The sequence below is a fragment of the Drosophila tropicalis genome, unplaced genomic scaffold (assembly GCF_018151085.1).
Source record: "Drosophila tropicalis isolate 14030-0801.00 unplaced genomic scaffold, ASM1815108v1 contig_593, whole genome shotgun sequence".
NCBI classification, from domain to species: domain Eukaryota; kingdom Metazoa; phylum Arthropoda; class Insecta; order Diptera; family Drosophilidae; genus Drosophila; species Drosophila tropicalis.
The window spans coordinates 7,380,953-7,398,203 of record NW_027173070.1 but is presented as its reverse complement, the minus strand read 5'-3'; the positions used below and the strand labels follow the sequence as shown (position 1 = coordinate 7,398,203).

The 17,251-nt window shown below is 33.9% G+C and overlaps 1 protein-coding gene across 1 annotated transcript; it reads left to right on the top strand.

Moving 5' to 3' along the window:
• The first annotated feature begins 209 nt into the window (after window positions 1-209).
• Window positions 210-15,922, top strand: LOC137576101 (neural cell adhesion molecule 2). The gene is made up of 7 exons (XM_068288985.1): window positions 210-224; window positions 3,756-3,956; window positions 13,382-13,603; window positions 13,662-13,984; window positions 14,083-14,634; window positions 14,695-14,881; window positions 14,939-15,922. The coding sequence occupies exons 2-7, from the start codon at window positions 3,893-3,895 to the stop codon at window positions 15,082-15,084; spliced, it is 1,494 nt and encodes a 497-aa protein (XP_068145086.1). The 5' UTR covers window positions 210-224; window positions 3,756-3,892; the 3' UTR covers window positions 15,085-15,922.
• Window positions 15,923-17,251: the final 1,329 nt, after the last annotated feature.

The window sequence follows — 17,251 nt, the reverse complement described above, 5'->3', positions numbered from 1 at the left end:
TCTGAGTCATTCTCGCTATGTTCCTCTCCTCTGCCTCTCTCAGTTTACCTGCAACAGACGCAGCAGTAGCAGCAGAGAGTGTGACCCCGACGAGCTCCAACTTGGCGCGCTCTTGTCTCCCCCTTCTCAATTGGCTTGTTTCGTATTCCATTTTGTTCCGCATCGCGCTTTTCTGTGGCCCGTTGCTGCTCTTGGGGCATCAGTCTCTGATTATAACTGAACGAGTGAGTACCGCGTCGGATTTGGGGGGCAAATTGTAAAATTGAAAAGCACAAAACTCAACCTCAAGTGCCTCAAAGTGCTTCAGCTTCAAAACTCGCACAAAATATCTAAAAAAAAAAAAAGTACTTTCAATTTAATATTTTGTGAAAGGAAATTTTGATAATTTCTAATATTCGAAACGCAAGCCTAAGCAAGTGCAAGTGTTAACATAAAAAAAAACGTTTCGTTATTGTTTCGTGAGCACATAAATCAGAAAACACAAAACTTTAGAAGAGAAAAGAGGGAAACACAAAAAAAAAACAACAACGTACAATACCTTTTGTAACGCTTTAACCGAGTTTTTGTTGCTATTACATGCGTCTCTCCTCCGTCAACTCCTCCAACTCCAACTCTGCGATCCCCTTCTCCCCCCGCCTTTCTTATCTCTCTGTCCCTCTCTCTCTCTGTGGACCAGCAAAACGAGTTTTCTTCCTCTAGACACAGTTGTTGTTGATGGTTTCTTGGCCCTGAAGCAGAAGCCTCCTCCTGCGAAAAAAAAGAAAAACTGACTCCACTTGAAACCAACTTCACTTTGACTTGTGATTCATAAAAATAGGAATTAAACAAAAATGTATATACCATACAAAAATCTGGCAAAAAAGATTTTGGCAACCGAAATGGCATTGCATTTGTCTCTCAACTTGCTACCCAAACTATCTCCCATGTTGACTGCAACCAACCAAAAACAAAAAAGAAATATTCTAAAAATATTTTTCTTCATTTCGAACCGGCCAAAATCGTGAGAGCGAAAACCAAAATTTGCATTTTGTCTTCGTCTCTGTCGTCGTGTTTTCATTTTCTCAAAATGCAACGAAAGGGAACTTGATTTCAATTTGTGGGCCCGCCTGCCAGCTGCACTTTGCTGTGCACTGGGCCAGGCCAGCAAAAAAAAAAAGGCCAAAAACGAAGAAAAACCCAAAAAGGGCAGAGCAAACAAAGCAAACAAGATACAATTTGTTGTTGCTGTTATTTACAGTAGGGAAACAAAAAAAATGAAAAACAAAAGTTTTCTGGAGATGGAAGACATCTGCAAGATGCAAGTGCCTTCGACCCATTGCCTCCATCTGTCTGTACAATGTATCTGCATCTGCATCTGTAGCTCTCTGTGTGTATCTGTAGTGTTCGAGTTGTGTGTAAACTTGCACTACAATGTAAATAAACAAAAGACAGGAAAAACAAAAAGAAACAGCACCACACAAGGCAGAGGCTTTGATTTTTTGGTAAAGAATCGAACAAATTTATCAGCTTTTTTACCTTCATTTTGAGTTTTTTTTTTTTGATAAACACTTGAAAATGTGAGTATTTGAGTAGTAAATTTCCAACAGAGAATGGGTAAAGAGCTTTTTTTTCCCCTTCACTAAAGGGAAGAGGTGTTAAATTTGGGGAGAGGGCAACAGACAAACAGCTAGTTAGTTATTTAGTTAGTTAGTCAGTTCTCTCTGATGATTGTTTCCTCTATTTTGTTTTGTAGGCATGTGCGAAAGATAAATATGGGTAAATCAAGTACCACCTACTTACTAGTTTAAGATCTTCAAAAATCCATTGAATGATATAACTGTTTGAAAAACAAAGTTCTTGCCAAGAGATCGTTTTTTGTCCGTCAGCAAAAATACCCTAATATCTTTATTTACAACCTAATTTCCCTAAAAGCAAAAACTATCAATAATAACGAATGATAGATTTATGTTTAGAGTGGGAAATTGGCTATCGAGTACACAAATTTCAGATAAAGCTATAGCTTTATATCTAACAGATATTTAGTTTTTTGTGCGTATTTCAAATTTCGATTTCCTATTTTTCTTTTGAACATCGTAAAACCTAATTCCAAGTTACATAAAATTACTAACATAATCCTTTAACAATTGCAAAACAAAAAGCATTTAAAAAATGGCATTAATGCTTTTTGTTGCGATTTTGTTTTTATTTGCTCCATTTTATTGCCAATTTCAGTTAAAATTGGCAGAGCACCAAAGTAGTAATTATTTTGTTGGGTAATTACAATATTTTTTGCAGTCCATTCAGTTAGATCCAGACAGATTAAACCGACAATTAAATCAAAAATCCAGCACTAAATTTAAAGCACACACACATTTAAAATGGAACGATTTTTGTGTTCCTTCTTCAAATTCACTCACATGGATATATTTATATACATATAAAGGGAATTGAACTTTAAATAATATAAATTTTAAAAAATTGAACTATAATTTTGGGTTGTGTTTCTTTCTATTAGAAAATATTATTGTTTCCTTTTCTTTGCTGTTAGAAAGTTTCAAAATTCATTCACCAAAAACTTGTCCAAGTTCAATTGACTTTTTATAGCATACTTCTAGGAACCTTAAACAGGACCAACTAAACAATATACCAAAACAACATATGAAACTAATATGTATAGAGTATTTGAAAGTCGTTGTTATGAATTTTGAAAACTAATTGGTTTGCATAGAGCTAGAAAAAAGCTAATACATGCATTTTGCATTATGCCATATACGAGAGCTTAAGCTAAAGAAAAAATTTTGTAGCGTATTTATTTTACGAGTAGCCTACAAAAAAGAACACACACACAAAAAATGTTGCACAAATCTCTGTGTGAGGCTGTGTGTGTGTGTGTGTGTGGATATATGTATAAACAAGTTAAATGAATTGGTATTTGGTAGAATTTTTGTGCGATGTGCTTTTGGTTTTTTGTGTTTTGCATATGAGCATTAATTTATTTATGTATATGCATAAACATTTGCAGGCTTTTTCGACTGGTGGCACACCCTGACCCAGCCTAAGCCCCACCCCCCTAATAGCCAAACCGCCCCTGTTTTACCCCGAAACTAATCAGCCTACCCCGCCCAACAATTTCGACCCACTTTGCCCAGCCGGGCGGCTGGCATTGAGTCACTTTAAAAGAGATACAAACAGAGAACGAGAGAGGCCCCAACAAGAGACAGAGAAGGAGAGAAAGAGAGAGAGAGAGAGAGGCCATGTTAGCTAGCAAATTAGCAAATGGCAAATATTTCGCATAGAGATCATAATAATTTTGAGATACGTGCCATGAGAGTGCCTTGCATAACCCATAAGCCAATGTTTACCATTTAGTCAATCAACAAAAACGAAAAAAAAAACTCAAGTCAATTTGGTCGACAAGGCACAAACAGCATAAATTACAACAGCTGCCACATTTGAACTACTCAAAAACAATAATAAAAAAAAAAAAGAACCGAAAAATATTGTGGCAGCAATGCGAAATATAGATAAAACAAATTGTAAATTATTTTTTGTTTTTTTTTTTTTTTTTTTAAATTGCGCGCGTTTTTTTCTTTGATATTTTTTTGGTTTTGTGACTTCCGTTTGGCAAAAAGAAAATGCAAAAAAAAAAAACTGAATTGAATTTCAATTTTTCGATTTTACTTTACTTTGGCGGCTCCTAATTAGCAAAAAACAAAAAAAAAACAATTTTTCTTTAATGGCAAATTAATTTTACAAATCGAACATATTAATTGCAGTTAACGACCCATGCCCTTACCCCTTCTACCTCCTGCTGATAACTTGAAGACAAAACAAATAAACAAATAAAAAATAAAAAAAAAGTAGTACAAAGAAACTAAACACAGAGAACGAGAACGAGAACGAGAAAGAAACCATGATAAAAATGCGAGATACAACTTGCCTTTGGCTCATTTGTCTGTTAATTGGACAATTTTATGGTAAGTTTTAACAATTTCAAATAAACTATAAAAAAAATAGAAACAAAAACTACAATCTGAAATTCGATTGAACTTATTTGAGGGAAAATACCAATTTCAATGGATTTAGCTGATATAATTTGTTTCACTGGGTAGTCGTTTGTTTTAAGATTGTTTGATCATGGAACTTCAAATCTTATCTTAAACTAATAAAATATATATAATGATCCATATATATAATCGATTTCTAAAGTAGCTAAAGTGAACAAGGTTCTCCCTGCATCTTAGATTGCCTCTTAGTAGATAGTTTAACTATCTCAAAGTGTTTATGACTAAAATTTGAATACATTTCAAAGACTAGAAGCTGTTACTTATGTTCTCTTAAGCTTCTTAACTTTATTTAGTCTTATCTAAACTCTGAAACACATTTTATTTACCGAAATTTTGAAATTTTGGTCTGCATTTCTGTTGATTTTGAACTTTAAGATTTTTCTCTGAATCTCATAAAAAAAAAAAAAAACAGATCTTTAATGACAGAAGAATCTTCATAAGAATATATATATATTTTATATATTCCACATTTTGCAAACACCTGGATAAAATCAACAAACAAAATGAAGAGCAAGAATAAAACATATTCAAATTTGCATATACAAACATTGCAATATTTTCAGTAAATTTTCAATAAATTGGCAATGGATAGACTGAGTGAACAAATGGCTCATATTCTTTATTAAATATATTAACCGATTTGGTTTGCATATAAATTTTGCATAGCATTAAGTTCAATTGCTAAACTAAGGCAAGACAAACAACAAAAAAAGTAGTATTTTTTGGTTAAAGTTCATATTGAAAGTGAGAGCCATAAATAGTTTAAAATGAAATTCCATTTACCATTTGCTCTAATGTATGTTCTTATCTGGTTCAATGAAATTTACGTAAGTGTCCGGAAAATTATGAATTACCAAATCGTGAGTTTACATACAAACATATATGTATGTATGTATATGTATTTGTATGTGTGTAATACTTACGCATATGGCATATGTCTATATAAATAGAGCATGAGCAAGACGACAGCGACAAAAAAAAAAAAAAAAAAAAAAAGTAAAGTCAAAAAGCTCCAGCAACGAGTACATACTCCCCCTACCCAACGTTTGCCCCCATCAGCTACCTCTTCCTCCTCTAGCCATGTGTAGACGTATTCTAAGCCACGTGCATTTCCACCTCACTCTCACATACCTTTTGGCCAAACAAACATAATGGTAAAACAACAAAAGCAACTTCAACCAACTAAGCATATCTTATCTTTTGAGATACAGACCGCGAGAGAGAGAGAGAGAGGCAAAGCAAGTGAGTGAAAGATAGATAGCACAGAGAGAGAGAAAGGGCAAAAAAGAGCAGTTTCTTATCACAAAAAAACGTAAAAAGCTAAAAAAAAAAAAAAAAAAAACAAAGTTTCATTCGCATTTAGAATTATGGCGCAAACGTAGATAACATTCAAGTAGAGGGGGAAAACAGCAATTCTCGTTTTTACCTTCTGTTGAGCATTTCATATCAAGAGGAATATGATGAATTTTATTTCTCTTTCCATACCCTATACCCAGAGAGAAAGAGAGAGTATATTAAGGCCGTTAAAATCTAGGATATGTAGAATGGAATTTACTTTCCCATATAAGATGTTTAACTATAATTAGTGGTAGCTTTGTTTTAAGTATCTGAAGAACTGTTCAACCAAAAGAAAGTACAACAAATAGAAGACCAAAGGGGGTCCTCTTCTACTTAATCTTAAAAAAAATTACTAAAATTTAAAATAAATAATTGCCAAAGTGACATAAAAGAGTTGAAATTGATCTAGGCTGGATATAAAAACATAAATAAATGCAAAAGTTGGTACGATGACTTGTGTGACAGTGTGACAGCTTTTTTATCATCGATCACTTAGTAGAGGATGTGGAAGTGTTGTCAGGACATCTCTAAGTATCCTTGTTGAGGCAAAATACTTTACCTTCTTTCTTAAAGATTCATGGAAATGTTTGAAAATCACTGTGTAATCTTTTTAGTGACTTTTTGAAAAGAATAATCGTTTGATTATAATTATTAAGTAAAATATATGTCACTTAGTTTTCAAAGGATCTTGTTGACACTTCGACTTCTGTTTCTTCCTTGTTTAAATGACTTCAGACAACATTTTGATTCATTTCGATAAAGAAACGATTTTGTTTTCTATTTAAGTGTCTAAAATTTACATCAAGTTTGTAATGAAATCACTTACCAGGATTGATTATCCTTGATAGATACTAAACGAGAGGGTACTCTAAGCGAGCTGTAACATATCCTTACATATCCGTAGAAATTTTTATATATATTTGACGACCTTCTTCTTCTTTGTGTTTTATTCTCATCTCAAACTCATAGATGGGTATGGTGAAAAGGATTCTTAATCAAAAGAGGGTATCTCAAGGTCTGAGCTTTAATCTAAATGCTGGAATTATATATATTTTTTATTAGGGGGCGAATTTTATTGCTATTTATGTATATACGTATCTCTTTCTCCCTCTTGCTTTGTCACTCTAGAGGAGAGTCTGGATAAATATTTGCCATGCATGAAACGTTGTGCAAAGAATGAAATTTTGAATGTTGAATATATTTATCCCTGGAGATTGGGAGACCCCCCCCTCTCATATGTTAGACACATAGATACACACAAACTTATCCACACGTACGCCCCTGCACATTACAGCCAGGGCACTGGATCCCTACATCTCTCTCGGGGGCCAAAGGCCATGTGTGTGTGGTCCAACAATACAAAAAGAATTTTAATTAAAAAAGCCAATTCATTCAATTAGTTCGTTTCACATTTCAACCATTAGATAACTCTCGAAGGTTCCAAATACAAATTAGAACTCCCAAAAGGAAGAAGAAGCAAAACAAAAATTGATATGAGCGAATAGAAAAACCACAAATTTATATGGAGATCAAAAGCATGCTTTTCTTCCCCTTAAAAAAAATATATATATATATATTTTCAAGTAAACAAAAATGTTTGCATAATATTTTTTAATCAGTTTAATCAGTTCATTTTTTTTTTCCTATTAACTTTTTTAAGAGCTTTTTCAAATAGGAATTTTTTGAGATTTTTCTGCACAAGGTTATTCCCAAAAAACTCTTCAATTGATGATTCTCAAATTTCGAATATGACGCATTCCGTCTCCCAAATAATAAATCAATCAGGGTGCGTCAAAGACAAGACCCCGGAACCGTCTACATTTGATCCGCAATTCCTAAAAATATACAATATATAAAAAAAAAAAACCCTAATTAAGTTGTCGATTCAATTGATTTCGATTTTGTTGGTTCTTTTGTTTGTGTTTCGTGTGTGACTTTTATGCAAAAATCAATGAAATGGAAAACATTTTTGGAAATTCGAGAGTATAGACTGTACATATTTGCCATAAACATACACACACACACACACACACACACACAGGGACACATATGGAAAGAGTAAAATATTTGGATTTTTGATTTTCCAGTTTTTATGAGCCTCAAGCCAAATAAGTTGAATCCATGAAATCATAATGTAATGTCTATAAAAGATTTTTAGTCATTCGATTCACACACAAACCGTACAATTTTTCTGTTTTTCTTTTTAGTTGTGTTGTTGTTGTTGTTGTTGCTGTTGTTGCAGAATTTTGCCATATTTATTTATACACTGTATTTTTGGGATTTTCTTTCATTCGTTTTTCTTTCATTTACTAACATCACATTTTATTTTGTTTACGAATTGACCTCATAACTCATCGATCCTCCCCATACTCTGGCCATATGTAGGACAGATCGTCTGTATATATGTATGTGGTGAAAATATTATACACATTCATTGATAATGACATGAAAACAAAACAATAAGATCTTGAAACGATGTAATCAATATAAGGTGCATACGTCCACATAACCAGACTGAAACTGACCTTACTGATACCATCATTATGACTGATTTCTTTGATTCCAATCAACTAAATACATATACATACAATTAATGGCGCCAAGCACTTGAAATGCTTTTGAAATAATAATGTGGAACAGAAAATTTATGGCACATCTCAACTGCATTGCCATTGGCTAAAGAGAGAGGGTGGGGGAGGGAGCCTGAGGATGAGGTCATATGTCAAAACTAAAACTGTAAAATGTGAAGATTATGATGTAATCCCAACGCAACGCAGAAACTATCTCAAAAATATAAAAATAAATATGTTCCATGTAAATAAAAATCAACGCAAATTACTTAACCCAAACATGAGTTGAATATCTAAAGAGGATGAATCTAGAACAATTATTTTTTGTTGATATCTTAAGGTCAAAGCTAGAGTTTTAAGTAACTTTTACAGCCTTGAATAAGTTTTTTTTGTTCCCATAATAAATCTTTTACTATTCAAGAAGAAAACTTTAAACAAGTTTTAGTGTTAACTTAAAAAGTTACATATCAAAGTAGATCTTATTATGTCTTAGGTACTTTGTTGTCAAAGTTGAACAGAGAACAGAACCTTAGTCAAAAAATGGTCAGTACTTTTTTTAAATTAATTAATTTTTTGACTAGAAATCTTGTAAGCTTTATAATGAGGTTGAAAAGACATCACATATATAAAATAAAATTTCGAGGTGACTAATTATTCGTTGAAATCATAAGTTTCTGTTTAATTAATCCAAAGATTATAAAGTTTTTACGGAAAACTGTATAAAAGTTAACTAAAAGCAATTTCAATACATTTAACTTCTTTTGTGATTATAAAAAATAACACCCAAAAACTCAAAATCAACATTCAAATCTTCACGTAACTCCAATTTGTATTTGTGGTGGGGCTTCAGGAGGTTCATCGTGACCAACTCACATATATAAACTGGATCCACTGTATATATAGTATGTTAATAAAACATATTATTAAAATTTAGCAAGATTAACAGGAAAAATTTTCATTTAAAAACCTAAATCGGTTCCTAAAAGCAATAAAAGGAAGATTCCTGGACCATTACATTTGATTTAGTTTAGAAACTATTGGCCTAGTTAGTGGGACTATTATCTAATAGGCCAATAGTTACTAAACTAAATCAACTGTAATGATCCACTCAAATTTAGTATAGATTCTTAATTGTTTGCTTGACCGTTCAAATATCTAGGCCAAGTAATAAGTCGTTGATATATACTTGGCTTAGCTTCACTTTTTGGGAATCGACAAGAACAATAAAGCAACTCCATAGAAAGTTGACTGTTATTGATTCTTTACCCAAAGGGAAAACAAGTTTTTCAAAATCATGTATTATATCACTAGGCCGATAATGAACCAAGCTCAAAACCTTACAAATTGGATATACACTTATAGATATAGAAGAATCTCTTGAATTGGAGAATCTTTTTACAGTTTACCAAACCAGAATCTAGTCAAACTTTTAGACCGCAAGGCTGAGTAAACAATTAAACTTTGTAAAGGTCCAATAGACCACAAAGCACAGTCATCAATCTCTTGGAAAAAAGGTGTTTCTCTTACTTGGCCAAGATGTAATAATGGAGAGTCATTAGTAGGAGTGCCGGATTAGCACGTAAAACTTGTATTAATGTCTATTTCGACCATTGCATAATTAAAGTTTGATTTTCGATTTTACAGATAATGTTAGAGTAAAACTTTAAGACATGTTTTCCCTACACAGTCGTCGTCACATTTTTGATGTCTTTAGTTGGCTTAGTTTTTTTACGATGTGTTTGTGTGTCTCTGAATTTGAGTCAGCAGTTTGGGCTTCGAAGGTCATGGCGTTGGCAGTAAAATTATGTTTGATCAATGAACCAAGAGTCGTGGGTTGTTCGAAACACATGACCAAGGCTAAAGAAATGAAATTTACATTTGACTACCAAGAAAAAATCGACAAGAAACCATTTGAAGTCAAACGAGCATTTAAGAACAGAAATGCTTACCATAAAAAAAGGAGCAGTCGAAATTCTTGTTGATTTGAAAGCGAAATTGCGCTGAGTAAAGGAATTTTATTCCAGCTTCACACAATTTCAAGTTTTCTTTGGTTTTTGTTTTTTGGATTTTTGGGCCCCCCCACAATGCAGGCCAGCCAAAGACGTAATGGCATAACTTGTAAAATGGCAGAGGCGAAGAGAGTGACAAGGCGGAGTGGGCGGGAACAAAAGGAAAATGTTGGTCTGGAACTGGCGCCGCGACATCCTGACGCCATAATTCCACTTTGGTCGATTGCAATAAAGAGAAGTGGAGGGAATAGCACACAGATGCTCCATATGGATAGAATTGTTGAGTGGCTTTTGTTTTATTTACAGCCCCACAGACAGCCGCCTGTTCGCCTTGTCAACCCACCACTAGAAAAGAGTCCAAGGATAACAAAAGGAGAAGCCAAGAGATAGAGATAGAGTCTCGTCGCTCTGACGCACGACTTAGTCTGGCTTTTGGGTGTGTGTTTCAGTATGTCCCCGTCCCTGTCCCTGCTCAACCCTGTCTTGTCTTGCACTTCTTCTTCCCAGCTGACCCACTTTATGGAGAGTTTTACTTTTTTTTTTTTTTTGGGAGTGCTGATGGACTCATGGGGACTTGCATATTCCGGCCTTGACATAGGCAGACGATGATGCAGCAGTCATTGCAGATTTCTGTACCCAATTTCTGTCCCCCAGCAACGGTGAAGGTCTTGGCTAAAATCTTGAATCTTGAAATCGAAGCTGAAACTAAAATGGTTTGTCTTGTGGTCGGGTCTGTCTGCCCATAAAAGGGGTGGTCTGGCGTCTAGTTTTTTGCTTTTACGTCAAGCAGATATATGGCCAAGGGGATTGGATAAGATAACTGACTTTTGCCTCTCGTTCGCTCTCTTATTGGGATGGCATATTGCCTTCTATCTAAATTGTTTACCTTAAATGCTTTTATCGACAATTGATAACGAGTTAACGTTAAGCTGTGCCGCTTGCGTAAGCCATTCCACATCCATTTTCATCTTTCACCCATTGAGATTATGACTCTATCCATCTATCTATGAGTCATTCTTGCCGCAAGTCAATTTGCCATTTGGCATGCAAATTGCTTGATTTTTTTCCCGATTACTTTGTGGTTAGAAATTACTCATTGCAGACAAAAAGTCAATTAACATACAAAACATTTACATAAATATTATGCATAATTTCTGATTCAATTGCCATTCGCCTTGGTAACGAAACGTCAACGTCATGGTTATTGAGGGTAATTTCGATCTCGCCAACCTGTTGAATGTCTTTTCGGGCCTTTTATGGCCAGAAGGTGGCAACAACAATATTGTGTAATATCTGTAGAAAAAAAAAAAACTTTGGAATGTTTATATCTAGTTTATGTAGTTTTCAAATATGTTATCTGTGTGTGTGTGTGTGTGTGTGTGTGTGTGTGTGGAGATTATGACTTATAACTGACGCAAAAACAAAAAGAAATCTTCTTTCATTCTGATATGTAAAAAAAATTTATAATATTTGATATTTGATATGATCTTCAACTTGCCGTTTAATGCAAGTATAAATAAAGTCTCCTCACATTTGATGATTAGGCCTAAAGTTCCAGGTAAAACGAAAATGATAAAGAACATAAAATGTTTCATCAAAAATGTACGAAAACAACAAAATTCTGACATCATTATCTTATTTTCAATTCCATGCACAATGACTAACTTTGAATGAATAAGATTCCAGATTCTAGAAAATGAAACTTAAAAACTTAACATTTAATAAAAAGTCAATAAAAACCAGGAAATGTTTATAATTACATAAAGAAAGAGAGAAAGAAAGTTCAAAACAGTTGAAAATCAGATTAACTTCTTAGCCTCCGTATTAAAACATTATTCGTTCATGAGGAAAATTGAATCGTAAATTAATTCAAATTCATTCAGCTTCCGTATTTATTCACAGGTTTCTCAGTTTATGTTTATTTTAGTATTTATTTATTGAATTTTCAGAGTAAACAATGAAAACGAAGAAATTAAATGCTCTTCGGGGGGGGCCAAGACAAAAGATAACCTTATGGTCTTTTAATATATTCGATTTAAACGGGGCGTGGTCTTCAATATCTATTTAATCTAAGGATTATCTTCAATACTTAAACTTTTTGTTGATTTGATGATGATGGGTAAAAAAGAAACTGAATCATTTTATCGATTATAAAGTAGAACGAAAATGTTCCTTATAGAATATTGCAAGTTTGACTTGACTGGTTAGGAATGTAAATACATGACAGATAAATTTAAACAACAGTAAATAAATTGCAATGACTAACCAAGTTATTCATAAGATTTAATGGTTCACAACATAACTAAAGAAATTTCACGAAAATCGGTGATTTGCACCGGAAACTTTTACCCTTGTCTCTTGAGTCCAACCTAATGAAGTCATTGATATAACACATTTCAAACTTCTAAATAAATAAAACCCATACAAATAGTATTCGAGAAAATATGACAACATTAAGTTAGTTATTCATCAAATAACTCCTTTTGACTATAGTAACAGAAATTAAACAACGTGAACTTAAATAGGAACTTAAAGCAACTTAAATTTAGATATGTAAATGTTTAAAACATTGTACTATAACGCGAAGAAGTTGAAATTTTCATTACATCTGGTAGTGCAACCTTTGCTATCCGTTTTCACTTCTTTTAGATTATAATTCTCAACAAGTTTTAGTGAAGAAGATATGCCATAGTTATGTAAGTAGTTAAGATGCATGGTTAATATAATTTAAAGCGACTAAGTATTTCTAAAAGCATTACTCATTACCAAATACAAGATGGATATTTCTCTGGCGGCGTATTGATAGATCTTTAACAGAGTCAGAAGGCATAGCATAAACTTGAATATATAATTTATGTAGTCAAATATATGTGGTTGCTTTTATGCATTTTAAGCATCAAAGTAAGAATTAGCATATTGGCTTTTGCAAGTCTAATCACATATTTGAAATTCTCAAGTGTTTTCAACTACCTGTAGCATATATTTTTAGAAACTTCATGACTTAATTTAATTAACTAATGAATGAACAATAGTCATAGAGTCATTGTAGATTCAGCAAACATTAAGAGTGTCTATCACCTTTTCCCCTAATTTCCTGTAAAACTGTATTTCCGTTTTTCATTTTATTTCTCACTCCGTCAGAGAAATGTATGCAGGGTCTTTGTGTGCTGAAAATGACGTAGGTTCTCAAATGTTTACTCGGTTTTTGTACCCTTAATATGAAGCAGAAGTTGAGAGCATTTCGCCTCATTTCGGTGCAGTTCAGTTAGTAATGTAGTGTGATTTTTATCAATTCCAATTAAGACTTCCACTTTAACAGGGAGCCAGGTCAGAGTAAATAAGACAACATATTGTTACAGTTTACAACTGGGAAATGACTCACTCTCACGATGCACTAAAATATTTATTCTACTTTCAGCTCAGAGCCAAGCATCGCCGGTGGAAAGTGATAATGGCAATCAAGAAGAATATCAGGATGACGATTACGATTATGGGGATGAGGATGACGCAGGTACTGATGCTATTCCTTCCATAGAACCTGCATCGATAGATCCACCCTATTTCGAGCAAGAGTATGTCAGTCTTCGAGCCAAACCCGGCGATAATGTGGTCATCAATTGTGATGTCAGAAACTTCCAACGTAAGTTTGAAGATTGGTATTTAATTGATCATTGGTTAACTTTCCTTTACTCAAACAGTTAGCAATGCGGTTATGTGGTATAAAAATCAGACAATAATAGCCAATGGTCAAATAGCGATTAGCAATCGCGTTGAGGGAATGAAAAACAATTCTATATTGATCAAGAATGTGACACCGGAGGATGCTGATGATTACTATTGCTTGGTATTGCCAGATCAAATTCGACAGCATACATCGTTGATGGTGGGCGCTCGGCTGTCGATCCTTTGCGACGGTCTCGACATAACGGATCGTTCGCAGACGTTCAAGCAGGGTGACCACCATAAGTTAGAATGTCGAACATATATGGCAACGTCAACCAATATCAAATGGTCATTAAATGTAGGTTTCATGCCATTTCCCCCCACTCATAGTTGTATTCATTTTGACTCATTAACACTCATTTATCATTATTTTTTCGCACTTTCTACAAAAAAAAGGGTCATCGCTTGGAATCGAGTGATTCAGAAAATGGTGTCATAATGCTTGACAATATAGATGAATCGAATGTTGGTGTCTATCAGTGTTTGGGTGATGATGGCAGTCGTGATCCTCCACATGGCATGGTTACCATCGATGTTCATTATAGCCCGAAGGTATCAACTCATCGTCACCATGTCAATGCCATAGAGGGAGGACATGCTGAGCTCTATTGCAATTATCGTGCCAATCCCATAGCCCTAAGTTTCTTTATCAAAGGTGCTCAGACCTTGCAAATATCCGAGAAGTATTCCATTAAGAATTCCTTCCACGAGGGTCACAATCGTACAACGTTGTTGGTCAAGAATATCGAAGCAAGTGATTTGGGTGAATATCTGTGTCATGCCGAGAATGCCATCGGCTCGAATGAGGTGAAGATTCAGCTAAGCTATAACCCAGAGACGCCACAATTTGAGGACATGACAATCGATGGCAATAAAGTGACATTGCATTGGTTGGTAAGAAGCTTGCAGCCACTTTCAGAGGCCATGTTGGACTATCAATTGACGGGGGTAAGCAGAGGCTAAAAGAAAGTCCAAAACGAATATTCATTTTTCACTTCCCATTCATAGTCCTACACCTGGAGCACTGTTACGGTCCTGAAAACTCAGCATCATAATCAGACTGGCGGCATTTGGAAGATTACACATCAAATGGAACTGAAGCCAGGTCTATGGCATGCCCATGTCAAGACAAAGAATACTCATGGTTGGTCCAATTTCTCACCCGATCATGAGTTCCAAATCAAAAGTGACGATGGTAAGCAGCAATCCTATGTATCCTAAGGGACTTACTGACTCTTATCTGTCTTTCTAGCTGATTCCAGTATAGATGATGTTGATATGCCACCGCCAGATGATCTGGTTCGTGCTGGTTTCGGTGTGGGCAATGTTGCCACCACATTAGTTCAACTTCCTGGCATAACTTTACTCAGTGTGCTGCTTCTGCGATTGCAGCTCTAAGCAGATATACTATTCGCATATCTGAATCTGGGACTGTATATACGTATATTCAACTTACTTCTTTGCTTTCAGCTGTAAGGGATAAAAGTCCAACGAATCGAAAATGTAAAACAAAGCTAAAACCCAAGTATTCTCTAATTATATACAAAAATGCTAATGCGCCTGCGCTCCCCTTTACCCCCCAAGAAATCAAAAACAGAAACCGAAAACAAAAAGGTCAATGTTAACATTAAGTCATGCAATGCAAAACAAGCAAAAATCCATTGAAGAAACATTTGTGCCAAGACGATTACACTGACGATCATGATAATCTGATGGATCTAAGGGATCTGAAGGACTATGAATTACCATAAAATTTAGCTTAGTTTAAAATACAAAACAAAACACGTTGAAAAACTGCGAAGATCGGTTAAAAACCGCCCCCCCCCCCAAAAAAAAAAAAAAAAAAAAAATGGAATCTAGCATATAATTATTTATTCGTTTGTACTTATATGTATGTAAAAGTTGGCAAATAGAATGGAATAACCGTAATAAGAAATTGTTGGACAAACAAAACCTTCCTAGTTACCTGTAGAACCCCCGAAAAGAAAGAGAAACTAGAATTGTAAATACTAAAAAGGTTTAGAAAACAAAAAGGAGAGAGTTTACGATATTTTTGTAAAGCAAATGATGAAAATTGTGTATGAAGAGAAAGAGACCTTATCGAATTGCACTTGGATATATTACGATAAACTAGACCAAAGCTTAGACATATGTACTTATCCACACACACAAACACACTTAAACACACACACACACATATATACAAATATATATAAACTTATTTTTACGAAATGTATCAAGGATGCGTATGTTATTCAGGCTTCAGTTCATTTGTTTTGTCCTTTTTATTTTCTCTTTCATGTTTTTTGCTACAATACCTGATGCCATATACTAAAATCGAAATCGTAAGAATATATTTTATATATACATATATATATTGTATTTTATTTAAGAATCATAAAGTTAAACAAAAATGACATAAATCAACAGCACGTGCCAATAAATCAAACGAGATTGTGTGAGAAATGGAGAACAATGGGAAAAAGAACAGATCAGTTCCATAACCTAATTTCAAACTCTGACCTTCAAAACATACATATAAACTATATAGCCCTAAACTATATGGCAGGGATGTTGAATCTACGAAATGTCCAAAACATCTCCTACATATATTTAGGTGCATATACATAAAAGCCAGTGTCTTACATAAATATTGTAATGTTTTTTTCATACATATATAATTTTTAGATAAATTCGCCAACTTAAGAAATCAAAATAAACCAAAAAAAGAAAAACTACAAAAAAAAAAAACAAAAACAAAACATAATGCTTCAACAACTGCAAAGAAGTTAAAGAACAAATAAAAATCTTGTCTTGACTTTTGAAATATGAATGGAAAACATAATAAGATATTTGTAGGTACTTCAAAAGGGTTCTTAGATTCTTTTGGGATCTTTGGAATTTCTTTAAAATAATTAAGCAATTTCAGAGTTTAACCAAGACTGACCTAAGCCATGCCAATAAACGATCCGCTAATTCAATTAATTGTGGCCATCAATCATCTAGAAATTATAATGAACATTTCACTGAGAAACTAGATGATATTGTGCAAAATTATTCAATTGGGGTCTATTTAGACAAAGAAATGAGTAAACTTTGATCCCAAAAGTATGCAATAAGCAGTCCAAGAAACCGCTACCTTAAACATTTAAGATATTTGATATTCCCTGTGGATAAAAAGCTAGAGAAAAATCCTCAAAGGCACAAAGAAATGAAAAATTTGTTGCCTATTGCATACATAATGTGGGTTAATCTTTACAGTCCTAGATCCTTCTATGGCACACATACACTAGAGATTCAACTAAACCTTGTTATAGTATTAAGCATGTTTTTTTGGTTCTTTCAGGTATTCCCCTTCTTAGACCTTAAGTCCTAATATAAAACTTTTAAGACATAAATGAATTACAATATTATTAGGGGGAAAATTAATGAATAAATCCTAAATCTTTCAGCATTCTACCGTTCTTTCTATCAGAACTTAATTCAGTTCCCGAATAATATTTTACGACATTTCTAATCTAAAAGTCGCTTACTGTGTTTCTACAAGACTATTCTTTAGACTGTT